The 11,811-nt window shown below is 39.6% G+C and overlaps 1 protein-coding gene across 3 annotated transcripts in view; it reads left to right on the plus strand.

Moving 5' to 3' along the window:
• LOC137870446 (contactin-associated protein-like 4) overlaps window positions 1-11,407 on the plus strand; it is a 122,340-nt gene extending 110,933 nt beyond the window's left edge. The window contains exons 21-24 of one of the 3 annotated variants that reach the window (XM_068707733.1): window positions 901-988; window positions 8,607-8,822; window positions 9,232-9,327; window positions 10,533-11,407. In XM_068707733.1, the coding sequence (XP_068563834.1) occupies window positions 901-988; window positions 8,607-8,822; window positions 9,232-9,327; window positions 10,533-10,705 (573 nt within the window). In that variant the 3' untranslated portion in view covers window positions 10,706-11,407. The remainder of the gene's footprint in view (window positions 1-900; window positions 989-8,606; window positions 8,823-9,231; window positions 9,328-10,532) is intronic. The other 2 variants (XM_068707735.1, XM_068707736.1) reach the window with 2 other exon arrangements.
• The last annotated feature ends 404 nt before the right edge of the window (window positions 11,408-11,811 follow it).

Genomic DNA, 11,811 nt, shown 5'->3' on the forward strand with positions numbered 1-11,811 from the left:
ATGAAAATTAAGGCAAGAATATCCTGAGCCCATCCACATGAACACAAGACCAATCCAGGAATTTATTTAGCCAGAAAACATCTGGCTATAAATCCAGATGTTTGCTCTCTAATTGACAGCTGTCATTCATCATGTCATCCCACTGTGCTCAGTTAAACACTGGCCAACCACAGAATACAGAAACATCAGCCAGCAGTTTCAATTAATGATATGACAGTGAACATCAGCAAGCAATAATCTTCACATTATTATATTATCATAGGATAAAAAGTTATGATTAAAAGATCAATCCCCTCAGGCGTGCCAGTGGATATCTCACTGCGGGCATCAAAATGTCTAGATATTCCTCTGACCAAAAGGTTTTAGAAACCTGATATAATAGATAGATAATAAATCTTACATTTCCTCTTTGTTTTCCAACTACTTTCTATCTCGTTCTTTTCAGTGGCTCCCATTTCATCTCAGGTTGATCAACATTAGAGGATGTCTTATTGATAAATGATCCACTAAAATCCAAATCTCTGTGTTTGCAAGCAATGCATCACGCACGCCCTTTTATTATAAAAGTGTCTCTCTCTGAGGCATTTACCATCTCAGAACCTGCTCCACTTCTCTGCTTAGCTACTGTGAACCACTGTGTCTCACGGGTCTATTGGTTTCCAGCTTTGGGGTTGAATCCCATTTAAATATGCAGGTCAAACCAGAGGTTCAGCCTCCGGCTAGCTTTTCATGTATAATTGCTTGCGTCTCTGCAGCCATTTGTTATTTCATCACAGAGCATCCTTTATTTAAACACTTAACAATAGAAAGTTTTCCTTGACAGTTTGTTGCTGTTATCCATTTTTGCGTTCTACCTGCTAAAATTGTACCTTTATAGATGTAACATACATTATCTTTCAGATCGACCAGAATACCAGGGAGGACTTCAGCTTGACATCTGATGTGGAATTCAACGGCATCAAATCACTCATTCTGGGCAGAGTGCAGGGTAAGTGAGGCTCTCTTAGCTCAGACTCCAGCACTTAAACCGACTCATTTGAATAACAGCACTGAGATGTTTGGGCCCTATGCGACAAAACACTGTTCTGGAGCTTTATGCTGTTTTCCCTCTGGTCATGTTGGTTGGACCAGAGGGAAAGCTGCAGTCTGAGCAACAGCTGTGGTGCTTTTATAAACAAGTTGACATCCATATTCAAATGGTCACAGAGAGAGCACTTTACTGTGGAGATGCAAAATAAGAACCTTAGAAATGACAAAAGGTGAAGCCATCCACTTAAGTCGCTGTTATGTGACATTAAATGCATTTTGAAGGAAGGTAGGTAAAGTATCTTTGCAAATAGCATAATAATACATCAGTAATACATAAGTTCGCATAATACGGTATACGTTGGCGAACTTTTATCTTTGTTATCGAAGCGGTGAGTAATACAGTCTTCATGTCTGTCTCGCAGAGCGGGGCTTCAGACAGCTGTAATGGTAATAACTTTAGAAAAGGTCCTCCACTTTGTATGGTAATGAGGAGAGATTGAAAAGAACAAATTACTTGGAAGATTGGAGTCAGCACCCGGCAATATAGCATAACAACCAATAAGTCTCAGCTGCTGTGTGTGGGGTCAAACTAAACCAGGAAGTCAGACAGTATAGTTCAGCCTCTCTCTGCCTGACAGAACATTTTACGTTCACATCAATCCTGTTGTCCTCAGGACTGATCTGTCTGTCCCAAGCTTCTTTTAAAGGGGAAATACTTTGTACCACACTTGTGATGCCTTTGTGTTATTTTGGATAGCACCAAACAACAAATGCTGTCACAAACAAGTGGGTCTGAAATAGGGTTGGTTATCAAAAGAGCTTTGAGAGAAATTAGAAACTATTTGAAATGTACATATTAAAAATAATTAAGTATAAGATTGAGGAAATAGATGAAAAATCCCATTTTTTTTCTAAAAACATACCTCAGTAATTTTTTTTATATGGCTAACACAACACTACATGGATGTGTCATTTGTGATTGGGCCCATCGTGCTTTTACAACAGTGGGCTATGCACGTACTTACAGAACTGAAGTTAGATCCAGGTAACTTCCATTTTGCCTGGTTTATTACTAAACTGGAGGCTACTGCTGTGCAATATCTGTGTTTGTTCATTCATTCACTGTGATACAGATCGGCAGTGAGAAGAGGGTTTGCCATTTTGTATGAGTTTTGCCATACAAAACAGCGGTAGTGTAGAATGGTTACCAGCCAGGATCCTTTGCTGCATGTCATGTCATTCTCTCTTTCGCCTTGTTTCCTATTTGCCTCTTCACTATCAACTGTCTGATGAAGTTGTAAATTCCCCCAAAATGGCACAGTAAGTGCTGCTTACCTCGGTGATTTGTTGGAGGTGCGATGTTGCCTCCAGAGCCCTGTTCCATAAAGCACGATTTGCGATTTGATCAAATCTTTTAACTCAAAACTCAAGGAAATCTGGATTTTTAGATTTCAGATACAAAGATCGGGGCAAATCCAGTTCAGTAACTGTGACACCTTATGCTCTAAAACTAACCTGTCACATTGCAGGAGCAGTATTTAAGAAGCAGATAATTTAATCAGACATTCTATCTGTTTCAAGAAGGTTGTGCCCTTTCATTGAAGGTTCAATTGAAAAGTAGGTTCAAATTATTCCCCAAGCACTTGGCCGAGAACGGGTCAAGATCTCATTGTGAGAGGAGTTTCTTTATGTGCGTTATTGTTTTTCATCACAATCCATAATCCATCTCAACAACCTTCTTAAACCTCACTTTGTCTCATTGTGGATCTGCGCTCGTCACAGACTCTTTGCATTGCTCTTGTTTTTTTTGGCCAATGGCAGCTTCCTGTATGATATTGGAGATGCTGAACATATCAGGGAACAGTGTGCAGATCCATCCAAAGTGTGCCTTGCACTGAAGCACTTTCTGTACATTTTCGTTGTTTTTCTACAGAATTCTACAGAACACAGGTACCGTATTTTCCGCACTATAAGGCGCACTTAAAAGCCTTTAATTTTCTCAAAAAACGACAGTGCGCCTTGTAATCCGGAGCGCCTTATATATGGATCAATTGGTTAATTGGTTGATCCATACTGGTTGTACACGGCGCTCTGTCAAAATGTTTCAGTACGACTGGTAAACTACAAAGCCGCACCGCTTGCAGCATTACGGCTACCGTAGTCAGGGGCGTCGCCGAAGTAATAGCGGTAAACACCGGTACTGTTTTGTTGACATTCCCTTTAGCACAGTTCCATCTAGTGGATGCATAACGCAACCCCAGTCAAACGTTTGACCGTAGTAGCTTCTATTCTATGCGCCTTATAATCCGGTGCGCCCTATATATAAAAACAGTTCTAAAATAGGCCATTCATTGAAGGTGCGCCTTATAATCCGGTGCGCCTTATAGTGCGGAAAATACGGTAGGCTCATCCTATGTAAAAATCTATACAGCATGAAGGGTTTATCTACTGAGCTGTTTGAACAATGAATAATCATTATCTGACATGGCTACAAGTGTCAAAGAGCCAGAATGGTGCGATGACCATTGGCATCCTCAAGGCCCAGGTTTCAGTGCCTATGTCGGTGTGTGATATCATTTTGGCTAATGTGGTGTAACACAATATTGCCAAAATAAGAGGAGGAAGATGTGCTTCTGCCAAAGTAGAACAAGATGATACACCCACAAACAAGATGGCTGGACTGTGAGGGACACGATTTGCCACAACCACTTCAACTCCTTCATCCCAAGCAGTTTTCTTTTATATATAAATAGTTTAACGCCATTCGGTAAGAGAGATTACATTTTGTGAGGAGGTTATAGTGATCATCATATCTTATGATTTCAATTAGACACGTGTGGAATCAAAGGAAGGAAACAAAAAGGCTATAAAGCAAATACAATATTACCTGTTTGAATTACAGTATGTCTTTGTACTTGACTTTTACCTGCTGCCAAGTGCTTTTCTCACCACTATGGTAACACCTTATTGAAAAACATAACATGGATTAAGTATTATAGTGTACAATGCTGGCAAAATTACATCCAAATTCTCAAAAGTTACTTTAAATATGGAATGCAAAATTACTTCTTTACACAACTTGATCTTCTAAACAATAACTCAACGCTGTCTGTGTTTCTTCAAGAATATTTGCGGGTACTTTTAGCATACTGCCATGATTACTTATTGCTGTGAAAACTTGTCTGTCAGAATGCATCATTTTAAAGTCGCCGCGAACATGCATGATTCAAAATCAACCTATCGGAGGTGAATTTAATCTCCAGAATTGGATTCATCTGTTCAGTAACCAACAATTCAGCAAGTGTAGCATTTTACTAATGCTATGTTCACACTACTAGCAACTAAAGTAACAAAATGGCCAAGCGTAGCCAGCTACATTGTCGGCTAATCGCCAGATTGTAATGTAATGTGTGTAATGTCTTTGTTGACTTATGTCGTTAAATAGCACTGGGAACTGGTTAGCTGCTTTTTTTTAGATGTAACAGAACAGGGTGACACTATCTTACTTTCATTCACTATCACTTTGGTGACCAAAACTTCTTGACAAATAAAAGTCATTAAATTGTTAGCTGGTGGAGGGCCAACCAGCAGTGATTGTATTAAAAGTTATACTGAAACAGATCCCATCAAAACATGTATGGCATAAGTTTAATTGATGAAGACATTAAACAATTACATTAAATCTGATCATCTATCCATCCGTCCATCCATCCATCCATGCATTCATCCTTTTTTTAACTCGCTTATCATGTTGAGGGTCTCTGGAGCTGGAAACGTAGCACATATTGGGTGAGAGGCAGGTTACATGCTCAACAGTTTGCAACAGAATGCCTGCTTTTACCTAAAATAATGAAGTTTATTGCTTTCAACATACAATATTTTGGTTTATTTCTTTCTCACATAACTAAACAATGATAAGAAGAGGAACCAGTAGAAGAACCAGAAACAGAACTGAAGTCTATAGAATCTATTGAATATCCCAACCTATAGGCTTAGAATTGATGTCTGTCCTGTTTTTACATTCAGCTCCTTGATTTTTTTTTTGCTGTTGACCCAGACCATGTTGCTGTGTGACCCAGCCTTCCCTCTGCTGAGCCAGAGGACTCGGGCAGTCATATCAGTATCACAGTGGCAGCAAGATAGTTGATATACTGTCACTCCCTGCCAGCGCTGTCATCTATCACCCTAACTAATGGACCAGGAAAGAATGGAGAGACTGAGCTGCTTACACAGAGAGAGAGAGAGAGAGAGAGAGAGAGATGAAGAGAGGGAGGGTGAGATAATGATACAGAGAGGTGTAGGTAAATGGCAACGGCTTGGTGTGGGTGGACAGTAATCCTCAGTTTGTGGCCAGTGCTGTCAGTGTAAGGTAACGGCTCGCACAAACATCCAAACCCTCACAGACTCTATTCAGCACTTTTAACATCTAATGACTGCCAGTATAATTGCAGTCTTTGTATAATTCCAAACATATAACCACATCATCCAACATAGTTTTCTTTTATAAACTAAATCATTTTTTTTCTTTATTTTTTTTTCTTCATTTTAAGAAGAACTACACATTTTAGGATCTCATATACTTACTTTTTGCTGTTTGGTTCCAAATATTGTGGTTTTGTTTCCACGATATTCTTATATTCCTTTATTACAAATATGGCATGTTTGACTACTTAATAGCTACAGTGAAGCTAATATTGATATAGGTCGAGAGGTCTTCTAATCAATTAAGAAGAAAAAAAACAGTCAAAACAGCTGCCCCTAGGGGCATTCTAGCACTTGTTGATGAGCCACGCCGCTTCACACCACTGTCCTATTTCCAGCCTCGCCACCCCTGAAAAAAGTTGTTTTACTTCCACTACCTGCCTGTAGCAGCTCTTCTTCTCTGCTCCCATGGCAGCTTGACTTACTTTCCTCACCTCTTGCTGTTTCTGTCTCTCGTGTATGTCAATGAATGGATGAGGAAAGATTGTGGGTTGAGAAATATCTCAACCCACAATCCCATCGTTATAGAGTGCTGCAGGAATGAATCCTAAGTTCTGTAAATGAGTTAACATTTTTGCACTTCCGGTTCCCTCATCTCAAAGTGAATGTTTTATTTATTTATTAATTTTGGTTAACTGCCTGAAATAAGATCTCTGGTGAAAACAAGTGTAAGAGAGTTTAACATTTTGTTGTACGTTATAGAATACGTCAGTAAATACAGCTCTCATGAATTTTGTCTTAAAAAAAGACGCTTGCTAACCACAGACTAAATGAGACTACAAAACATATTTGACGAAATCTATTTACAGCCTTGTTGTGGATACACACACTCATGCGACTGTGGTGTAATGTATTTATAGCCTTAGCTTTTTACTTCTGTCCATTCATGCTTGAAAAATCATAAAAGTGGTGTTCATTTGTGAAGATTATCCTGCTGAACAAAATGTGTAGGTATCGTCAACTGTGTTTGCCATAGAGCTTATTTTCTGCAATTATCGAAAACCCAGTGAAAAAATACCATCAGCCTTTTGTCGAGGGAACCAGTGCGATCATCACTGTTAGACTGGTTGGCCTATGAAAATACGTCATCCCTGCAATGTTTATGAAGACATTGCCAGGGCATTGCCAGGGCAAGCCATCTGAAAATCTGCTTTTCAGAGAAATCAGCTTTAACTAGTGAGCATCTCTACGTGATTTTAAGGTAGTGTATAGATGGAAGAAGTACTCGGTTCTTTTACTGTGCAGAAAGTAGTAATAACGATGTAAAAAAGAAATAGATGCACTGCAGCATTGCGCTTTCTATTGGTGCTAAGCTACAGTTGTTCATTAAATAGGTTGTGTCTTTCAATTTTTCTCCCATCTCATTTATTTGCCATCCACCTTTCAGGCTGCTCAATAGATATATGTGTGTCATAAGATATATAATTCAAAGTCAAATTATTTCCTGCTGCTCAGAGGATCACATTCAATCAAAGCCTGATCAAATATACAGCTGATAAACAGCCCTCTCCAGCCAGGCCACTCTGCAGTAGCACATTCATGTGGTGAAAGGTTGCTTCTCACCGGTAATAACTTAGATGAGTGGCATTAATGTGCTGTGTAATCAAATTGCACTGCAGGAATAATTGTTGTTCACACTGACATTTATAGCTATTGAAGATTTTATTTAACACCTTCTGTCACAAATAATGACATAAGCGCATCAACCACAAGTGAGACTCAGTGGCAGTGTTGTTTGTTTTTCAAAGTTTTGTTATGACAGCTGTGAGGCAATCTGGTGAGTGACAAAATCCTGAAAGTTATAACTGTTAGTAGTGACATACACATCATCAGGTAAAAATATTCACTTGACTCCGCTCTTGGAACATGAAGGTATTCACCTAGCACTTTCAGTAGGGTAATTCAACTAAATTGTTCAGGGCCACATTTTCAGTCCATTGGCCGCCGCACTGCACTCACACAGCGGTTACAGCAAATAACGTCGCACCCACGCTAAATCCAGTTCCCCCTCAGGCTAGTTCTATCTGCGCTGTTGCTATTGTGCCTCCGCCCTTCATCGCAGCTCCTTGGGCAAGCGAGGACAGAACTGGCAAGAGGTCTGCAGGTTAAGCACTAGCCCGGTATGCAGCACCGATTCTGCTATGCTGCTGAAATGACGGTCTGACTGGAAGATGTAGCCAGTCCGGCAGCTGGGCGGACCCCAGAAGAGGCCCATGCAGGGCACAAGACTGCACATGTGCACGGGGATCAACCCAATAGCGACAGCCTTTAGAGGGCGAAGCATGTACAATTATAGAACCAGACTGCAGTTAGCATGCATGAATATTATAGGAATAATTGTTTTAAAACATGGCCTCAACATTTAAAAACATGGAAAAAGCCTTTGAACGTGATGTGTGGTTTTTCAGTTTCATCCAGTGTTTTATTTTGCAAATGTCAGGTATCACAAAACGACAGACAAGAACCCAATAGCACGACACAGAAAACAGTTCAGGTGTAGAAACCGGGTTTAATAACCAGCAGATGTCAAACCAGGTAGTAATCCGCGTGGCAAACAAATCCAGTGGGAGCAGGCAAAAGGGAAGGTCCAAAGTCCAAAAAGGCAGGTCAATACACGAATAATCAGGATCAGAATCGGAATGACAGGTTGCTGGATAGCAAGGGAAACACACTAGACAATCTGACAGAGAACTGAGGGAAATGGGCCGGTACATATACACTGAGGGGCTGATTGCTGATGAGGAGCAGGTGAGTATGGAGGTGGGGCAGGCCAGGTGAAATGAAATCAGCAATTAGTGCAGAGCGGGGGGGAGTGGCAGATTCTGAAATGACATGAGAGTTAGTGTGGCAAAACAGGAGACAGACAAATGAAAAACTAAAGCCTGGCTGAAGTTGTGACAGAAAAATCATTTCCAGCAAGTTTTGCAGCATCAAAATGGATATTAAAACAATTAAGAGTTATAATTAGATAGTATCATTGCAAACGTGGTCTCATCAAGATAAATGTTGATCACTGCTTTATTTCAAATGTGTAAATGGAACTTGCTGATAACAAATTCTTCTCACTCAGTCTCTGTGTTTCTCTCTGTATTCAGATTCTGCTGAGTTGGATGCAGAGCTCGCCAGTTTGGCCTCTCTTGGGTTCACCGGCTGTCTGTCAGGTGTTTGCTTTAACTCCATCAGTCCTCTGAAAGCCGCTCTGCTGCACCCTGACAGCCCTGTTATTGTCAGTGGCCCATTGGCCCAGTCGAGCTGTGGTTCTTCCTCTCCGGCCAATCCATACGCGACAGAAACCACACACTCCTTATCAGGTACAAGAAGCAGAATCAGTCCTTATATCCCTTATACTGAAAATCATTAGATAACTAGCCCACCCGTCTCCCTTCCTAGTATGTCTTCGATAGTATTCTTAGGGCTGTTCATTAGACTTTTTATGGGCTCATTTTAACCACAAAGTGATGGCTACAACAGATGTGATTAGTCAGACTAGTGAAGTCCTTTGAGGCAGTTCTGAGGCTTTCAAACAAGCACTGTCTGCACTGACTGATGGTTCTCACAGTGACTCTATCTATCCCCATACACTCCTTTACCTCATCTTCTTTGTTCTCCCGCTTTATCTTTTCTCAATACGTTTTCTTGTCTGTACTTTTTTACCTTTCTTTTCTGGACTCCTTTTCTGCTTTTATTGTTTTTTTTTCTTCTTTGTCTTTCTCTCGACAGATCAACCTGGTTCAGTGGATCCAGGTCAACCTTTAGTCAACGCCATAAGGCGTGACTCAGCACTAATTGGAGGTAATGCAATCGATTTTAGCAGGAGTAAGTACATATCATGACAGTTGAGGAAGTCTAACATTGTAAAGAGGGTTGGTAAAAAAAAAAAAAAGGAAATCGTTTTTGAGTAGCTTGCAAGTGAGGATAGAATCATTTTTGATCTTGGAGTCTGAGGAAAAAAGAGGCAGTGAAGAGATGTAATGGGTCTGCTATTTAATGAGAAGATTTTGGATCAGATTTTTACACTTTGCTGACAAAAGAATTTTAGACTTGTGTTTCCCTTTCAAAACCACTTAAATGCAGCATTCAACTCAGTAAAAAATTTGTTTGGTTTACAAATAAAAACTTGGGTAATATCAATTTTATTTTGTTTGTACCGAAAACTATTTTTGGAGACTTTTTACTGATTGGATACAGATTCCTCCTCCGGGGGATGGAAATCACAGATGAAGAAAAGTAGAGACCATTTTGACAGACATGTTAACGCCTGAGAAAGTACTCAAAACTGCCACTGTGGTAGTTCCCTCTACACCTGTCTCCCTTCCTAAAAATCACACATTCTGTTGTGATTTTGCCACACACACACACACACACACACACACACACACACACACACACACACACAGAGAGAATAACAAAGTGAAAACAATACCAGCTAGTAAACATGTCAGGTCACACCCTTGTCTTCACAGGCATTGGCATATGATACAGTATATGTCTAGTTGATATACTGTATATAACCATATATATAAGTTGATTTATGGCTACCATATTCATACATCTTCAACAAGGTGAGTAATTAATCTGTGTTATATAAGTGATATATGCTGACGTTGAATGAAATATTTCCGTAAAGGTATTTGTCTATGAACGGATTAAGCAAGTGGGATATATAATGTGTTCATTAGTGAGCTTTAGAGGTGTTGGTAACTTTTCTAGCAAAACCGACTTACCGTTTCTCCTTACTTGAGTCTTTGCTAGCAAACTGCCTCCCACCTTTAGCTCTATAGTTAAAGGTGCCTTTTGAAGTTTTCTTGTAAACAAAGTACAATTATATTTACATTGATTGTTTCTCACTAAAACCCAATTTCCAGTCTGTCTCATAATATCCTCATACAACGGTTTGTATGATATCTGCCTAAAAGTTACTTGTAGGACTTTTTCAAAAGCCACAAAAGCCGAAATTAACCTTGTTTCTTACGTTCATGCATGTGATTTTAAATCAAAAGTCCTTTTGTGGGTTTTTTTAGGGGTGATTGCAGTGGTGATCTTCGTCACTGTGTCTGCCTTGGCAATAATGGCCAGATTCATCTGCAGCAGGAAAGAGACATATCGAAACCAGGAAGTCAAAGTAGCACAGCCTGAAGATGGCCACGAGCTCCCCTTCAGCAGCCAGGCAGACTCTCTGAACGCTCCCAGTTAAAACCAAAAGGAGTATTTCATTTAGCAGGAGCCCAGAGCGCCCACTGACCCGACAGGACAGAGCTGGAGGATTCACCAAGAGCTCAGTGCTTTACTAGACACACAGAGCCTCTGAGCCACCGGTACCGGTGGATGAATGAGATGTGAAGTCAAAAACAGAACAATTTATGAGGGTTTCTTTAGTTCCTTTCTGCTGTCAATTTAAGGATTTAAATATTTAAAAAATGTAAATGGTAATTTGTGTGCTTATAACAATAGTTCTCTGATGTATTGAAAATAATTTATCAAAAGGAAAAATGCAGAATTAATGTGTTGATCAAAACACAACTTTGTTCCTGTTGAACAAAACTTTGGACTTGGTGTTAATTTATAAAGCACTTTTTCTACAAGGATGATGCACTTTCTTTGCAATATAAGATGTCAGAGCCATACACTTTCTGTCATACTATGAGAAGAATGAGCGGAGGATTGACATTTGTGTATCACATCTAGACATAAGAGACATTAGAGTTTCAGAATCGACTAAAATCCATCTGTTATAAGCAAACAGGATTTCAACACATGCTGTATATGAATACAATATTAAAGTCACTTCTTTGGTATTATCTTTCACACTTGAAGTCTTTGAGTTAGTCAGAATGATTTTATGTTACTTGCTGTGCTTTTTCTTTATATCATGAGAAAAATAAAAGCTTTAAAAAGAGACCTGGATTTTTTTTTTTTTACTTTTACTTCTTGCCTGCACCACCTGCAGTGAGCAGCCGGCACCAGAAATCTCAAAGTAACTTTCAACAGTGAAACTTTCAGCAGCACCGACTATAAAACACTGACTGTCTGTCACTTCCTCCGCTCTGCCAACAATTAATGTGTTTTTGCAGAAGCATTAATCTGTGTTTGCCTGACAGGTACACTAAAACATAATAAGAATGAAAAGTAAACTAAGATATGATATTGGAAACTGAATGAGTTGAAGAGAAGCTGACAATGATGTATAAATGATGCAATGCAAACCAGCCATCCAAATATTAAGACTGGATATTTATACTTCCTTGTCTCTGCAATATTTTAAATCCTGGGTTATGAAAAAACGTTGGACATTTTTTTTTT

This window comes from Cebidichthys violaceus, unplaced genomic scaffold, assembly GCF_023349555.1.
Source record: "Cebidichthys violaceus isolate CVI_PGR_0920_01 unplaced genomic scaffold, fCebVio1.0.p SCAF_13, whole genome shotgun sequence".
NCBI lineage: Eukaryota > Metazoa > Chordata > Actinopteri > Perciformes > Stichaeidae > Cebidichthys > Cebidichthys violaceus.